This window comes from Papaver somniferum, chromosome 4 (genome assembly GCF_003573695.1).
Source record: "Papaver somniferum cultivar HN1 chromosome 4, ASM357369v1, whole genome shotgun sequence".
In the NCBI taxonomy this organism is placed as follows: Eukaryota; Viridiplantae; Streptophyta; class Magnoliopsida; order Ranunculales; family Papaveraceae; genus Papaver; species Papaver somniferum.
Window position 1 is genome coordinate 17,105,296 of NC_039361.1, and position 17,772 is coordinate 17,123,067.

A 17,772-nucleotide genomic window follows, 5' to 3' on the forward strand; every position below is an offset into this window, starting at 1 on the left:
CGTGATTCATTTCAAAGAGTGAAGTGCTACTTTTATACACAGCATTGTGACTAGAGTGCTCCGGCTTAATAAGTGTGGGACTAATCCCATCTCACTTCCATACTCTCAACTCAGAGTTAAATTCACTAGTCCAAGTTTGTGTCAGGGCCTGCTTACTCACTTGGTTTACAAGGAGACTGGTCAGCCTGGATTTCGTCAGGCATGATACATTGGTTACTGTAGGTCAGACCATAATAATTTGATGCCCCGGAGCAAAAATCCAAGATGATTCCTTATACGTAGTTTCAGATAAACACCCTACGGCATAAGCATCTTCCTTGATTTCTTAAACCAGATATCTTTACATCCTTATACACCGGAATATATAGCTATAATAAAATTGTTGGTCATGTAAAGTTTCAAAACTGAAGGCCGTAAAATTCTCATTAACTTATTTATCTATTATCAGTTGAAGGAACTAGCACTTTTTTTTTCCCGTCAGATGATGTTTTCTTGGTTAGATGATGTTTTCTTGGTTGTTCAGTTCGTTAAATTAGTTGGTAAATTGGATGCTAAGTGCACCAAAAGATGCTAACTAGTCATGTTCTGACTAGGGATGCACAACGGGTAGGGTGGCTAGGATATGGCATATTTCGCCACCCTACTCGCTTACTGGTGGGTAAGAAACTTCTTACCCGCCACCCTACCCGCCATTAAACGAGTAAGATCCTACCGTACCCATTAATTAGCGGGTCGGGTAGGATAGGGTGGCGGGTATACTATTTATTTATTTATTTTTGTAGTTTCCTATGTTCTGGTTAATATTGTGTATACAAAAAATACTTCCTAAAAAACAAAAACAAAATCTTGTAACAACACAGCAAATAAGAGCCACTCTATCTAATGGTACTGCCAATCTAACAAGGAAAAAATGAAAATACAAAAGCATCTTGTTAGGCAAAAAGCCATTTGTAGTCTCAAGAAACAAAAGTTCTATTTTTTTTCAAAATCACGTAGCCTTGTTCTTCATATAAGAGTATCATCATCAAAAACTCTTCATATGACTTTCTTCTGCAATAATCATCTACAATGATGGAGTACGTACTAAGATCACCAAATAAAGCTGCATAACAACGGATAAAGCCAATCAACATCAAAATCTCTTTATACGCTACATATTAAAGCTGATTAACAAAGATTAATTAAGAGTCGTAACATATCAACAATGCAGTGGATATTAGTACATAAAAAGAGAACGAGGTTCAAAAGACATTAGTACATACTGTATATTACTACAAACAATTGAACACGAACGTAAGATTTTTTAAACAACCTCAATGACCTCTATTGGGGCTGGCTGACCAATTCTATAATGATTGGTGCAAGATCCTTCTACTATGATCGTGTTACCATTTCTCATATTACCAGTAACTCCTCTTTGGGTGGAGAAAAGGTACTGACTACTTCATGAACCTGCCAGTACCTTGAGGCCACAGAAAGTAGAAACCACTAACCGTGGATTTCTGGTGTTTAGATTCAGCAAGGGAGAATCAGTTTTAATCACGAGATTTTATAAGGTTTGAACTTATTGTTAGTAGTCAGACCCTTAAACAAGTATTCCTACTTTCACTCAACGAAATGAGAATGATGAGCAACAACAAGTCTACAACTGGAAAGTTATTTTCACAAGTCTACTTTTACCACAAATATAAGCACCAAACTCAACTGAAGGGAGTCAGTTCTAAAATGACCGAAAAAGAAACGTAAAATACCTGTAGAAACTGAACTAGGACTCGCGCATTAGCCCAGTCATACTTTTCAGGAGCAAGGGACATAGTCCTTACCACCAACCTTATACTAACCACCTTCACAATAGTTACACTTCGCACATTCAATACCATTTGCGTCAAAACTTGTCACAAAATACCTCCATACCCAAGATGTCCTCTTCCGTTTCTTACTTCCGCTCACCTCTGGTTGAGAAGATTGTGGAGGTGGAGGTGGCGGAGATGCAACATACTAGCCCTTCGATTCACTGGAGGTCTTGTTAGCATCTCTTCTGCAATCTCAACCATGTTGCAAAGCTTGGTTAAAAGTGCTCCAATTCTACCTAATTCCAATCTTCCGTCAGCTCGTGTAACAACAGTTGTTTCAACCTTCATATTCACACAAAAAACAACATCACTAACAACATTTCCCAACTCAATTTACACTTCCAGATACATGTCAATCAACATCAGCAAAACTAAGGACAATTATGAAGACCTGACTAGTTATATGCACTTAAGATCCAACAATATATACAGCTCAACAATGTAAACCCATAATTCATTTACACCTTATTCAAACATGCAATCAGTAATTACGACCTATCCAAGGACACTGACCCAGCTCTAATGCCTCATATCTGCAAGCTGCTAGGAGTTCAAGCTCCCCCCCTAAATGACAAATATTTAGACTCTCCTCTATTTACTCACAGAAGCAAAATCCAATCTTTCAAACCAGGAGTGGATAAGATGAAGAGAAATCTGTCAAGTTGGAAGAATTCCCCTCTAAATCCAGCTGTAAGAGAAGTTATAATAAAATTTGTCACCTCCACAGCCAGCATTTATCAAATTAACTGCTTCAGAATACCTAAGCAAACTTGTCAAGATATGAACAACTTACAAAGAGATTTCTTTTGGGGAAAAAATCTGGAACACCCCACTGGGTTTTACCCAAAAGCTTGGACAGCTATATGCAAACCAAAGGATCTTGGTGGATTAGGGTTCATGAATATGGAACTCTTCAATAGTGCCATGATAACAAAAATAGGATGGAGGATGGAACAGGATAAGGACTCTCTCTGATACAAATTGATGGATGCCAAGTACTTATTGGGGAGAAATGTCCTAAACATGAATACCAAAGCCAAAGATGGAGACTCATGGATTTGGAAAGGGGTTCTTGAAGGAATTCAGAATATACAACACCACTGTATCTGGAGAATAGGCAATGGTAACAAAATCAAAATCTGGGAGGACCTTTGGATACCTGACTCAACTGACAAGCTCACAAAGCCTGCAAACTGCCCCACTGATATACAACTGTTTGCTCATTTAATGACAGATCAAAAGGAATGGAATCTCCAACTCATTCAGCAAATTTTCAGTCCTGGTACTTCTCAAGTCATTAGTGATCTTGTTATCCACTCCAGAGAAGAAGACAACATGCACTGGAAACTCAACATCACATGAAAATTCTCTGTTAAAGCTTTGTACAAAGCCAAAATAGAGAACCTGTATAGAAATGATCATACAACAAGTAACTGGGGAGCTATATGGAATTTGGAAGTGGCACCAACCATTAAAATCTTTCTCTGGAAATGCGCTCATGAAATCCTCCCAACTAATGCTAAAACTGCAAGCATTCTCCACTATATTGATCCCATATGCAAAATATGCAATAGTGGGGAGGAGACAATGACACATATGTTCCTCAACTGCCCAGCTGCCACTGAGGTTTGGAAGCACATGTTAGGTGGAAATCATGGTCTTTTTGATCACCAAACTCTTTTCATGGATTGGTTCAATAGTTGGTTTCAAAATGCTAGCTGCAGTGACAATACCTGCACTTATGCAACCACTTGCTGGTTCATATGGAAGGCTAGATGTGATCTAGTATTCCAAAACATTACTCCAAATGCTAAGAATACAACTCTCAGTATACAACAACATCTATGTGATCATAACAGAATCCACACTTTGCCCTACCATGCTCTGAATACTCAGGGGCATACTTATGATACTGATCCCCATATAACAACAACAGGAAATTATGTTGGGATCCCTCCTCAAAAGCAGACTTTTGGTTCTTTAATCAAAATCTGCACTATTCAGGATCCTAACACTTATCAGTTCTTCTCAGCGCTAACTATCACTGATTTCGCAGGAAACTATGTTGATAGCAGAGGACACACAGGTCAATGGGGAGCAGGAGGAGCCACAGGAGGAGCAGACCTAGCGTTTGAGTGAGCAGAGAAAAAGCAGCACATGAACATTGAAATACAAGCTGAAACCAATGAAATTCTGGAACACTTCAATGATCTCTATCTCAAAGCTATAAAGGGAAGATTCAGCAAGAACTATCATAAGGAAAAACAAACATTGAATGAAGCAACAGTCTTAAATGTAAAACCTGTATCTTTTGTTTTAATGGGTCTTAAACTTCTTCATAGAATCCAAAATCTCCAAGCTCTAAACTTGGCTATTACTTGTAAGAACCTTAGCAGTGGGTCTGATGTTTTTCAAAACAATGACACCACCAGCATTGCTACCAATCTTTTATCTTAGGCTCTGCCTAAGTTTTCTTAAAAAAAAAAAAAATAGTTCTTCCGAGAAAGAATCACTGGACAAAACAAGGGATACAACATTCTGCATAAAGTTTTCATAAACAGCACCTTGGGCACAGGCTCCAGTTCAAGACTTTTGCCAGGACTTAACAATTAGCTATCGGAGCTTTCTTGGTTATCTGTTTGTCTAATTGTTTCCTTATGCACAAAACAAAAATTGTGATAAACTTTTTTTTTTTGATCCGAAAAAGTTGCGTTACATGCTAAATATCTAAAGAAGCAGTTGATCAGAGGTATGGTCTGTTATAGAGCGGAGAGCCATTCTTCTTCTATCCTTTGTAAGAGTCTCAAACATAAAACTGCGGAGGTGGATCAGTGATAGAAAAAGTTGCATTTGCATTGGATTTTCCTTGCCAATGCAAAAGCTGCCTTATTCCCTCCTTTACAGCAAATTGACCAAAAAAAAAACAAAAATTTATTTGCTCTTCGAAGGTCCTTCATATCATTCCTAGCAACTTCTACTCTAGATAGTGCTTTCCAATCTAACATTTTGTTATCCCCATGAACATCAGAATTCTTGTGCAGCTTCCTTCAACCTGGTCCCTAGATACTATTGTGGTTTAAGCAGATTCTGCCTATTCATATCAGTTCCTGAGCCAGTGACCCATTTACAAAAATTGGAATTGGGATGCTAATTACTCATGTTTGAAAGCACGGACTCGACATATTTACAAAATGCAACACAAACGCAAGATCTGAATGTTTAATATTTGGATTTGGTAGGGGTGCGCCAGGCCATTGCAGCAGTGCAATGCAAAGGCGACGCGTGAAAACCCAAGCAGCAAGCTGCTGTGATGGGAACTCCCCCATGAAAAAAATTAATTTAATATCGTGTGAGCCAATGGCTCACATATGACATATCAGATATTAAACTGATAAGAACAGATACTACACTTGATCTTAGCCAAAAGGCCGAGAAAGGTATGCTTCCTCAAGAATTCAGCTTCTCTTTTTATATCGTCTTATTTCCATTCCTAAGCTTTAACTAGTCTATGTGGGCCTATATGTTTTCCTCAGCACCTTAGACAAGACGAGGCGTACTTGCAATTAATTATGCGTGGATGGGTTTTGTACAAGGTGATCAAATTAACAAACTGTGCAGCGATTTCTCCACAAAATACAGTATAGTTATCAGGAGAGGTAGAAAAACCCTTGGAAAACCAGGATGAAATCCAATGAAAAACACCATTGCTGCATGAAGAGCATTCGAAACAGCTGAAGGGTTATTCCAAACAATATTGTCCTTGCAAAAGTATAATGCAACAAACATTTGATCTAAGTTCTCATCGGCAACACCATACAAAGGGCATGAAGGATCCTCTAGAGGAATATATTTAGCCATGAATGATTTAGTGGGTGGCACATTATAAAGAAGAAGATTTTCAAACTTTGGGGAGAATGCATGTCCAGAGTCTCTACCACTGCCTCCTCTGTTCTTGAAGATTAAAAACGAAAGAAGCTCTAATAAGTTGGTTCAACGTCGGATTGACAGTGAAAAACTTTCATTGTTGGTCAAAGACCAATGGAGAGAATTTAGGCCTTAAATGCCTTAAAGAGGGATTCCGATTTGCTTTATACTTTAAATTTGCACATCTATGGTCATGGCTTAGCAGTTTTGCAGCCTCTGTTGAGAATTCGACAGGATTGAAAGTCATGCTGAAACCAATTAGCTTAAGTTCAACGAAGCTGGAGAAAGAAAAAAAAATGTCATATAATGTTCTTTTACCCCAAGCATGACTAGTAATGGAAGTTGTGTGTTTGGTTCCGTAACTTAGAGCAATGGCTTGACTTGGGCAGGCAATCAGATAGCTGTACAAACAAAAGAAATTTCAGATAGAAGCTTAGTACCTCACCGTAGGTTCATATACCCTAGGTGTTGTGACAAACATCACAAATACCTCACCGTCTATGGTAGAGCAATAAGCCTATATTGGGATTTGAAAATTGTTGGGCTCCTCTTATAAAGAGAAACACCCTCCAAAAATAGGCGTATGCCGGGGCAAGCACACGTTATTCTTTAGTAAAAGGCGAAAGAATAGTTCGCTCTGTGCTTACCGCACGGCTGCGTGAATCATTTTCTAGAGTGAAGTGCTGCTTGTATACAGACCATTTTGAGTAGAGTAGTGCGTTCTAATCAATATGGGACCAATCCCTTCTTACTTCAGTCGACGGTAACTAGAAAAACTCACAGGGGGTTAGTCGTGAGAGAGTTTGAGAGATTTTAATGTATTTAGGTTTTCTCCTGTTAGTCATGAGGGAGTTTGAGGGAGTCTCTCCAAATCCCCGTTAGTCGTGGAGGAGTTTAGAGGAGTCTCCTAAACTCCCTAGAAAACACCTGTTAGTCGCTGGGGAGTTTAAAAAAAGCTCTTAAACTCCCTGTTAGTCAAAAAACCCTACAATATTAGGGAGTTGGTTGCTTTGGGGAGTTCGAAGGAGTTTCTAGTGTATTTTGGTCTCACAACAAATCTCTCAAAAGAGTAGAGATTTGGGAGGAGTTTGAGAATGTATAGCTTGAAAAGGGTCTCAGTGATTTTCTAATTTTGTTGTACCGTTACAGTAATCGAGCTAAGCGAGTAGAATCCTAGTTATACCTGCAGTGACCACTTAGACGATTACTGAATGCTTTTAGCATACTGGTTATAGGGATAAAAGACATCGAACTTGGAATTTTGGTTTCATCAGTAACGGCTTCCTCATTTTCTTTGAACCAGAATTGGTATGTGGAAACCGGCAGTGGAGCCAGGGACTTGCCCAAAAATACTTGGTGAAGTCATGCTTCTGCAGTTGCACACACTATATACAGTTGATTAAAAGACACTCAGAAAAACTTCCAAACCGCAATGAGCTTTTGTCAAACTACAGGGACCTATGTTCCCAAATTAGTAGTTGATAGTAGCTTAAATCTAGATTTAGCCATGCTGACTTTGATTTTCTTCGATCTCTCAGTTTAGCTCTACTTCAAAAACAAATTCAAGTTGCACTTCCGTGCTATTTAAGCAGAAGTCAGTTCCACTAGCAAACTAAACTGTAAAATATCATATTAAAGTTTAAGAGTCAACAGATGCAAGGTTTTTCGATATCCGAACACACAAGTTAATTATATTCCCTAGAAACAAAGCAATACATGTTTTTCGATACCAGAGCACACGAGTTTTTCGATGTCAAACTAACTTGCAAACTTGGTTTAACAAGATCAACAGAAGAGCATTATCAAACTTGAAGAAACTCTTGGAAGTGCTTTTACCTTCTCACTGAACTTCTTCATTACATTCAATTTATCAGGTACGCCTCTTGTATTCGTTGAGGGTGAGCTTCCAGCGTCGCAGAAATACAAAACCATTTCCTCCAAAACTATGGCATTCTTCAGTACAAATTCCAGAAATATAAGTTCATTATTACATCCTTTAACTTCTCTCATTTCGATATATTTAAGGTGAGACAATATGCACGACCCTGATAACACCACTTCGCCATCGTCTTCAGAATCCAGCTACATCCAAACGTTCAAAAAAACATATGGCAGCAAAAAAACATGTTTAGGATGATTTCTGAAGCATTCCTAAACAGCAATGAACCCTTGAAGGGATTTTAGAGATATAACAAAAAACAACAGATACCAAGAGTCTGGTTATTACCTCCTTTGATGTGATAAAAAGTGATTCCATACATGGTGAGCTCGTCAGTAAGTAAGCTAATGGAAACAAGCAGCATCTGATAAAACGCATATCCAGTTTCAAATATCGTAGATTACGAAATTGAGGAAGTTGGCACTCTATCAAACTGGGAACTTCTGAGAGAACCTTGTCAAACAATAGAAAAACCATTCAGATTATGTAGAGCCTAGGCTACAATGTACATGGCTAAACAGATCAACAATATGTCAGTTAAGTAGGAAGAATTAAAGAATTCGCAGACCAGGACTCCACCAGAGAAAAATGAAGGCTCTCTCGCAGGTACATGATTTATGGTTCATCTCATAAGCAATGTGGATTACAAGAAGTCTGACAAATTATGATGTAGACCTAATTTGGTTGAGATTGCACTGTTCGTTTTAAGTGACTAGCCAGGAATGTGCTAACGTATTATGCCTTTACCTCACACATCAGCAGTGCTTTTATTTCTTACCTGAGCAAAACTACCTTTCTTTACTAATTTGTAAATGTTTAATGATCCGTTTTTAGGTATAGGCCGAGAAGCAGTCTCCTAGTAATTCTAGAAGTAGTGTCCTAATCCTAGAAAGAAAACTTGGAATTATCCCATTTTTAAAAGATTACAAACATAGGGGAGTTTCCAGACCTAGAATGACTAGAATATAGAAGTAGTGCTACCTATAAATAGGGTGCAAGAGAGTACCTGTAGGGGAGCAGAGACAAAATACAATGAAGAAGAAAAAGGGTACAACACCTAGGGCAGAAATTACCTTGAAGGTAAACGTTGTAAAACTCTTTCACCTAAACAATAAAACAAAGGTTTGAATTGCAATTTGTTTGTTCTTTTATTCTACTTGTTTAGCTATTCTCTATCTATCATATTGGGGTCCAGAAATGATCATTTAAGCTTTCATTCAGGGTGGTTCGCTTGACACATTAGTAATCTACAGCACCAACTTCACTATGTATTCTAACCCGTTCAAATATTCTAATCACAAAAGAAGGACAAATTCAATTGCTGGATGGTTTACCCAGGGCCGTAGCAAACTAGGACTTCGCTTGACAAATTAGTAATCTACGGCACCCACTTCACACAGACAAACATATCAAATTCAAAAACTTGCATACAAATGATCTTAATATAGGACTTGAATCTAGTTCTTGGTCCAAATAAAAGAGTTTTAGCGTTGTACTATAAAAAAAATCTTGCTAAAGCAACATTTTTTATAAATGGAAACTAGGAAAAAAACAAAGGAAGCACCCATACCTGAAGAAAATCCGACGATAACGTCAGTTCATTCACATTCTGAAATGCCATCAAAAACACCAATATACGCTTAAGAAACAGATCTTCTTTTCCAATATTTGTATCTCCTACTCCTTTTGTCATTTGAACATTAGCAGTGGCTAGAGAAGAAAGGTTTTCTAGACAATATTCATTTATCATGTAGTCTTCACACGTGAAGGATGTGAGATTTGGTGTACACAACTTGATAATTCTTAGCGCACTCTCGCCACAATGACAAGGGCATATGTCCAAGTCCTTGAGTTTACAAATATTCACCCTCAATTCATGGCCTGCTCTTACGCAAAACTCTTTTATTACAAGGGATTCAAGAACTGGGCAACTTGATAGGAGCTTATTAACACATTTTATATCATCAATTTCTAATGCACCCAGATACAAAGATTTGAGCCGAGGTAAATTCATCGAGTCAGGAAGAACTAACGAGCCAGGAAAATCAAGTAACAACCTGGTTAACGATTCAGAAGTAACAAGACAATGAGGAAGCCTCATAGTCCAAGCAATACTATATTCGATCTGAATATTTAGTTCTTGAACTTTACGTTTTACAACAGCAAGGATCCATGTATTAAGATGTTTTGCAATCTTATCCGAATCCCAACTATAATAAAGATCAAATTTGTCGATGTCGGAGATGTTAAGCATGAGTATACTTGTAACAAATCTCATGAACGATTGCACCTTCTTTTCACCGGAATCGTTAAATGCATCAGACTCAAAGACTAGAGTGGAGACAGTGGTCCACGTATACCTCCATTTTCTAGACAAAATGCTGGTTTGGACTACATATTTCATGTCCAGGAATGAAAGGATGTGATGAATTAGAGACTCTGGTAAATTACTGAGTCTGTCTTGATTGTTTGAAAATGGCACATTTCTCATTTCTTCCATGTTGATTGAACTACTAATTAAATTTCAAACTTGAGATTATAGAAATATAAGAGAAAGCCAAGACAAATCCTAGAAATTGGTAACATTTACCTGAATTAGGCTTTAATGGAGTTGGTTGACTCCGATTACAGTGGAAGAGAACTCCACCCAAACTCTGGTTTCCTCCGGAAAATTATTTGTTAAACCCTAGACCTAAGCGAACAGCATTTTGGGATTGAGAGAGAGAAACGAAGAGAGATGCATTTGCTAGAGCCTAGGTGCGATGAACTCTTTATTTAACCGGTTCATTTATCCTTGCAAATTACAATCTTAATTGCCTTGTGCTGCCTAAAGAGCAAGGGCACTATGGTGTTTTCTATCCCCTAGTTAGCAATTCAGGATACGAGAAACGTTCGGAAAGGGATACTTACGAGTATTATACGGATTTGTAAAATTCAAAGTCAGTCAAAAATTCGGTCAACGGTTTGTAATTCGGCAGTAATACGGAACGGCATACGTACGTGTATAATTCGTTTTAGAGATATGAATCCGGCGTACAAAACTCGGCATATATTAACCTGTTAAAAAAATCATTTTTAATATAATCCCTCCTTCGATACAGTAGTTTAATAGTTGACGTTAACTATATATATGATATATGAATTAAATAACATGTATGTTGGTGGTATTGGAATCAGATTGGTATATGTAAAATTTTAAAAGTCAAAAATATAATAAAAAATGATAATATAGTGATGATGTGGCAAAGTATTATACGGGCAGTATGATTCGGTAATTCGTAAATACGTATATAATTTGTTTTGAGTTGGAAATTCGCGAAACTAAATCGGGATTTCAGTTATACGGCTGATACGTACGGATTCGGTCGATACAGACGGATTCGCGAATTATACTCGTATAATTCGCGAACTTACTAACTAGGGTCTATCCCTTTGGTTTGTAGCCTGTTTGGGGGTGTACTCACAAGTTACTTTCGGATTTGTAGAAGTAAAAAAAAAAAAAGAATACTCCATCCAAAAGTGTTACTTTTACTTTTTCAATTTGGTCTATTTTTAGGCTAAAATGAAAAAGTGAAAATAACACTTTTCTAGAAACGGAGGTAGTAAATAAGAAGTTAGAGCAGTTCCTATGGAATGGCCAAACACAAAGTTTGTTCATTTTGATCCCACTATGGGATGAACAAACATGGGAAATGGATATTCAAACCAACAAATCTGTTGGTTTGAACATCGAGTCGAAGAAACAACCGCGCGTCTTAGTGCATGACAGGCGTCATTGTCACTGACGCTGGCACTCGGAATAAAATCGCCAGCGTTTTTCCATATAAAGCGCGTCATCATTTATGTCGCGGGAGTCCTGTATTATTGTGCCTGCGTTATTAGCATGAGCTCCCACTGCTACTCCCATCCCGCCTCATTTGTTCATTTCCTTAGCCTATAAATTCAGTTCGTCTACAAACTTAAGACTCACAATTTCCTCAACATTACACAATTTCCATATCGTCTCTAACTTTTCTTTTTCTTCCTAAACAAACCTATTCATATCAATTCAATCTTTCAGGAAAATCCCATCTTTAACAAATATGGCATCCTCTCAACAACGATCACAACAACGATTACAACAACAAACACCACAACAAACACAACCACAAACACCACAACAAACACAAACAACACAACAAGAAACACAACAACAAACACAACAATCACAACAAAGGAACACAAGAATTCGTGGTCCTAGGTATACGATGGATGAAGACGAATCACTTTGCAGAAATTATGTTCTCTATACATTAGATGATATCAATGGTATTTATCAAGAAAAAAAACTTTTTATGGAAAGATTTTACAAAAATTTGGTCAAGAAACCGGAAACATTCATGGTCGTGATGTCGATGGGTTGAGTCATCGTTTTTGCACAATTTCAGCATCTGTTAGTGAATATGTAGCTTTGGTCACTCAAATGTGGAACGACAAAAGAAGTGGTGAAGGCGAACCGGATGTGGAACGAAGATGTCGGGAAGAGTGGCAAAGAACCCCACAAAGGTTCAAGCTTCCAACATAAAAGGTGTTTCATCATTTTGAGGGTGCTTAACAAGTTTAATCCATATTTGTTGGAAGGTCATCAAGTGCCTGGAAGATCACCACATGGTCCAATCTCGTAGGATTTTCAGAATGGAGGGCCTGTTTCCTCACCTGATGGAACTCCAGGTAGTTAGGATCAACACAATAGTAATCTAGACGTTAACAACAACTGCAAGAGAAAAAGAGGAGGTGGAGTGAAAGCTGCAAAAGCAGCGAGAGACGCAACCCAACGAGCAGCAGAAGGAGGTTCAAGCGAGTTCAACTATGTTGATCACAAGGCAATGGAGATGCAAATGGAGGCAGATAGAGTCAGGGACCGTGCCATTTCTGTAAATAATCAACAGAAAAGTCGTCTTTCGCGAGAACAATATTACAAGGATTGTAAGTTAAGAAAGTTACTAGCCTTGGACACCAGAAAAATGAATGAACGACAATATGCTATATGGAGTAAGCAAATGGATGAGACCCAAGAACAACAAGTCCAGGCCGAACAAGTCCCCCACCAACAAACTGGCCAGTCTGTGAATGTGGTAGAGGAAGAAGATGATGCCTCAGAAGAAAAAGAAGACGAATTAAGTCTTTCTAGTGCATGAACAAGTTTAGTTTAATTCAGTGTAGTCGGTTTAATTCAGTTTAATTTAGTTTTAATTTGTACACGTTTATTTAAAGTTTATTTAAAATTACTTTTAATATAATTGCCTCAATTTTAACAAAGAACTTTAAATTAAAATACATATTACTTAAAATAAACAACAACTTTTAATATAATTGTCTCAAATGTACACGTTTATCTCCCTCTCCCTCTGCCTAGCCCCGCCGCACCGTCGTCTGCTGCTCCTTTTAAAGCCCAAAGGTGCTTTGTTAAATCTTGTCTTAGTTGTGCATAGATTCCCCTATTGTGGAGTCTGTCAGTTGCAAGTCTATATTCTCTTGCCATACGCCCATGCTGCACCACAAGATTAGGCATCAAATCTTCATCTGGAAAACTAGTCCAGGTTGGGCCACGCCTGATTTTTTCAATGACCATGTTATGCAGAATAATACAAATAAGCATAATTTTGTTCATTTCTTGAATATCAAAAAATCGCGTCGGGCCAGCTATGATGGCAACACTACACCATTTTAAGGTATTAGCAACCTGCCATAGCTGTTGCTTAACGGGGTCGCAACAGGCGTTTTCCGTTGCTAAACAGGGTGTCGCAACTTTTAGCAATGGCATAAGCTCTGTTGCTAATCTCGGTCAGCAACGGAAATTCGCAACGGCGCTTCCCGTTGCTAATTTTTATTAGAAAAAGCAGTGCGTTGTTGCTAACCTGTCGCTAATTACAGGAATACCCCTACCCGAAACTAGATATTGTTGGTTCTGGTTCTAATTTATTGGTTATGGTTCTAATTTAGCAACAAAGCGCCAGCGTTGCTAATGTTTTGCAACAACAAAAAAAAGGTCAAACTCTAAGTTCATTGACCTAGTCAATATTCATTTCCCCCCACATTTCCCCTGCAATTACCCAATTCCCTATATTCAACATCCACACAGATATACAAACTACAATGGAGATACAAAATTGTATTATTGAGAATCACCATTAGATGATATTACAAAAGAAAGGATTCTTCAATTGATACAAATGTGCACAAGTAAACTTACTGAACCCAAAATTTTGTGACTGACATACAATAATCGATCTATGTTGATGTTCATAAATGGATGGGTAACCTAGTTTGTGTCAACTGACAGTGGCATTGAGAAATAAGGAAACAAAGCTAAAATATCACCAGAAGCATCCCGAGACTCCGCTTACGTAGATTCAGCTGCTGCTTAAATATCACCAGAGTACTGCTTTTTGACTGAAGCCCAAATACCTACATAATAACCAATTTAATGTTTCAGTACTGAGGTCACAAAAAATATATACTGTTGCAGCAAATAGTCACTTTCTCTACGTACATAAGCCCCCTTCATAGCCTTTTCCTGAGTGATTTCATACCGCAGGACTAAGGCCCGATCTGGGATTTTTATGGTTGACCAAGGGTTCAATTGTCTTATTACCACAACACAACATATCAGAAAATGGCAGAACAACAATTTCTCTTGGGTCACAACATTACCACAGTAGAAAGAAGTCACACAAAGGCTACGGTTCCAAAACAAAATTGAGGTATCAAGACTTTCTCTAACCGTGGAAAGAGTAGAATTAAATTTGTTAATTTGAAATAGTGTGTTGTCTGTCATGAGCTTGAGAATTAGGACAAGGCACTGGTACTCATGATGTAAGTAAACTACTTTTCCATTTAGTATATCTTGAGGAGTTTCTCTAACAAGTTTTAGAAATCGTACTAAATGAGAAATAGGCAGCAAGAAGCTGTTGAGACAATTTTCATGCATTGTGGAAGTATAAAACAGGATAATGATAATACCAATGTTTGAGCAACTGGGCCATTCGTGCACCACATCTTGTTTCCATTAATAACATAACCACCATCTACGCGATCAGCTTTGCATTTCATGCTAACAACATTAGATCCAGCTGGTCATTACAAAAAAATTAGATTGTTAACAGAACAGCTGCCCTGGAAAGTAAGTTATAGTTCTCCATTAAACACTCAGTTTGGAAATGAAGTTACCATTGGGTTCACTCGTAGCCAAAGCTCCAACGTGTTCCCCACTGATCAACTTCACGTTCAACAGATAGCACACAATTTAGTTCGTGTAAATTATTCAAGCAAAGAAACACTACATTCCAAAGTGTATTGGTGTTTTTAAAGCAGAAACCAAACCTTGAGTAAGTACTTCTTTTTCTGAGCAGGGTCCATGACTACTGTATTTGCTACTACTGTATATGTAAAAACACTTGCTGCTTTTTGTGTATCTCTAGAAGCTTTTTTGCTGGTTCATCTTTGCCCTTGGAGCCGCACCATCTACACAATTATTTCCAGTGTAGACATATGAGGCAAATCATTATTGTGTACATATATATATTCCAATCTGCAAATTGGAAAATTTATTTGCTTGGAGATAACAGTTCCAATAAAAAAACATTATCAGTAATTTGTGAGTGCTTCTAGACACATTTGTCACTATCGCAATTCCTTGAACGACGGAAATGAACCTAAAAGCATAACCAAAAGAGGGACAAAATAGAAATAAATTACCATCAAAACTTGGTTTCTTTAGCAAGACTTCAAAAGCTCAAAAAAATAACAGACCTTTCAACAACTTTCGGAGGCAATGCTAATCTTGAAAGCACCGACATGGTAATACATAAGTAATGAGCATCATTAACTTATAGAAATACAAATTTAGTGGAAGAAGAATAAGGCCTCCTTAGTCTGGAGCAACGAAGCCTAGTCGATGATATGCTGAATAGTCTAGGTAATTGGTAACCAATGTGATAACGAAATAATAATCTAAGAAACATATATATGAATTGTAGAAGAATAACAAAGGGAAATTTTCAGATGAAATTTATGCAACTGTAAACCTACGCACCTGGCTTCCCTTGTTCATCGTTCTCGGGTCCTGGTAGGAAAAAAAGGGTTTAGAAACCTTAATATATCAGTGATAAATGAACTAATGTCGTGACATGTGAGCAAAAAGAAAAAGCAATTACAAATGAAAATGGGAAGAACTAAAAAGAAGGCTACAGAATTTTACCTTAACTAAATTATGGCATATGGGATTTCCATTTTACGGCATAATGCTGGAAGCCAGACAACAAGATGCTGGAAGCCAGACAACAAGCTCAATGAAATCAACGATTCGACGTTGTGTGCAATAATAACCATTTCTCTTCAGCGGAGACACGAGCACCACATGTATATTATGGAAATGGATGACGAGTGAAAAAAATGTTGGTCGAGTATAAAATTACAGTTAAAATATTACCTGATCACCAACATTTAGACTCTCGGGATCCAAAGAATGATCATATTCTGTTAGAGGAAGATGTAAGAAGTTTCCTCACTCCATGTTGATAACCTACCATTACACAGCAGGTCAGTGATTTCCATCCAAAAGACAGTAAATGAAGAACAATGTGTGTTCCATTAACCAGATATAAAAAAAATTATTTCAGAAAACAAGAGCAGAATAAATTATGATAGAAAATAAAGTTAAGATAACCTCCATCTATCCTGATTTGGGTAAAAGTCCATGCCACTTGGGAAACGCATGTGCACGCTCCATATATGCTGCTTTTGTTCCAGTACCCAATATCACAGCAGCAATGACGTCATTATTGAAGTATCTACCCCGAAATAATGTGCCAATTGTGTCATTCACCTACAGTGGGAAGTTTTCAAATATCTCAACAAACACTCAAAATTTTTGCCATTCTGCAATCACATCTTAACCAACCTAGTTACACAGATATTAAGGGTACTGAGATCAAACATAAACAGTGGTCTAGGGAAGGTAATACTAAAATGAAATACCATCCAGGTTCATATATTTACTGCATATTCTATGTCCAATTAATAGGAGTTCCAAACGCAATTGATGCCTTCTCTACTGGGTAATAGAATGTGAAACCCAATTGTATCTGCCTACCAGGAGCAAGTTCAAATCCATCACCTTTTGTAGCAACAAATTTCGCTAGTTCAAATAAGTTCTGCAATTACAATTGTTTCATTTCAAGTTTAAATAGTAACCGTAGATATCCGAATCATTGAAGTTGGATTGAAAAAACATAAAAGCAATCACCATTACAGGTCCTTCAGAAGCAAACCCATGGAAATTATAGGTCTTTCAGAAATCACCATTAATGAAGAAACATAAAAAGAAATCAAGATTGGGTATAAGTTTTGACATAACTAATCCAATCAAAATTACATTAGACAGTAAATTGAAAAAACCCTAATTGCAGAGAAGATTGGGTATTAAGTTTTTTTTTTTTTAAACAGAGATGAAGAGAATGATCTCTTAGTTCCATACTCAGGTGAGAACCATTCAAAATCGAAAACCATAAAAACCCAAATCTCATAGACAACAAACATAAACCTAAAACCAACATATACACAGAACAAAACGTTTAATTACCTGCAGATCAAACTAGGGTTGTTGTGGTTCAATCGATTTTTTGAAAGGGGATCTGAAGCTGATTTTGATGACTGTGCTCTTGATTAAGAAGAAGTAAGTTGAAGAAGAGACTAGGGTTTGCTTTTGAATCTGAGATGGGGTCTTGAGAAGTGAAGAGATTGATGGTGGTCCTGTGATCGATCTGGTTATAAGGGTTTGAAGTTGTTGAACTAGGGTTCTTCAGAGCTGCAACTCGAAGAAGAAAGAGAATGAAAAAAAAATGTGGCTGAGAACTCCAAGGGATGAAAGATAAGGCGGATAAGGCTGAAGGGGTGGAAAAATGAAGAAGAGGACTTGACCAAACTTTGACTTGGGCGTAAAAACAAGTCAAAGTGTTCCCGACCACATGCGCGCTTCGCATGCACGAACAACTAGAGGTTGCTATTCGCAACAGA

General features: G+C 37.6%; 2 protein-coding genes, 1 non-coding gene and 1 pseudogene across 6 annotated transcripts; all 4 read right to left on the reverse strand.

Moving 5' to 3' along the window:
* Positions 1-5,089: 5,089 nt before the first annotated feature.
* LOC113276783 lies at positions 5,090-5,294 on the reverse strand (annotated as a pseudogene).
* Positions 5,295-6,320: 1,026 nt separating this feature from the next.
* On the reverse strand, positions 6,321-6,434 carry LOC113276907. The gene has a single exon (XR_003324698.1). It is a non-coding gene; the product is annotated as a U5 spliceosomal RNA (small nuclear RNA).
* A 956-nt stretch (positions 6,435-7,390) lies between these two features.
* LOC113273568 (putative F-box/FBD/LRR-repeat protein At1g78760) lies at positions 7,391-10,514 on the reverse strand. The gene is made up of 3 exons (XM_026523241.1): positions 9,287-10,514; positions 8,005-8,169; positions 7,391-7,859 (listed from the first exon to the last, which is right to left on the reverse strand). The coding sequence occupies exons 1-3, from the start codon at positions 10,214-10,216 to the stop codon at positions 7,563-7,565; spliced, it is 1,392 nt and encodes a 463-aa protein (XP_026379026.1). The 5' UTR covers positions 10,217-10,514; the 3' UTR covers positions 7,391-7,562.
* A 3,380-nt stretch (positions 10,515-13,894) lies between these two features.
* LOC113273569 (isovaleryl-CoA dehydrogenase, mitochondrial-like) lies at positions 13,895-17,570 on the reverse strand. Of its 4 annotated transcripts, none has more exons than XR_003322486.1 (10): positions 17,339-17,570; positions 16,756-16,910; positions 16,424-16,582; positions 16,187-16,279; positions 15,956-16,023; positions 15,791-15,820; positions 15,079-15,219; positions 14,926-14,974; positions 14,719-14,828; positions 13,895-14,163 (listed from the first exon to the last, which is right to left on the reverse strand). XR_003322486.1 is itself a non-coding variant. In XM_026523243.1 (4 exons), exons 1-4 carry the CDS (start codon positions 15,112-15,114, stop codon positions 14,065-14,067), a joined length of 294 nt encoding a protein of 97 aa, XP_026379028.1. In that variant the 5' UTR covers positions 15,115-15,775; the 3' UTR covers positions 13,895-14,064. The 4 variants fall into 4 exon arrangements, 1 of the variants encoding a protein (XP_026379028.1); XR_003322487.1 differs by having other exon boundaries at positions 16,735-16,910; XR_003322488.1 differs by lacking the exon at positions 16,756-16,910.
* Positions 17,571-17,772: the final 202 nt, after the last annotated feature.

Coding starts and splice junctions, on each gene's coding strand:
- LOC113273568 (XM_026523241.1), bottom strand. CDS start 10,216: ATGGAAGAAATGAGAAATGTGCCATTTTCAAACAATCAAGACAGACTC. Junction 8,170..9,286: donor TATCGTCGGATTTTCTTCAG/GTATGGGTGCTT, acceptor TTGTTTGACAAG/GTTCTCTCAGAAGTTCCCAG. Junction 7,860..8,004: donor TTTTTATCACATCAAAGGAG/GTAATAACCAGA, acceptor GTTTGGATGTAG/CTGGATTCTGAAGACGATGG.
- LOC113273569 (XM_026523243.1), bottom strand. CDS start 15,114: ATGGACCCTGCTCAGAAAAAGAAGTACTTACTCAAG. Junction 14,975..15,078: donor AAAAGAAGTACTTACTCAAG/GTTTGGTTTCTG, acceptor TTGAACGTGAAG/TTGATCAGTGGGGAACACGT. Junction 14,829..14,925: donor GGCTACGAGTGAACCCAATG/GTAACTTCATTT, acceptor TGTAATGACCAG/CTGGATCTAATGTTGTTAGC.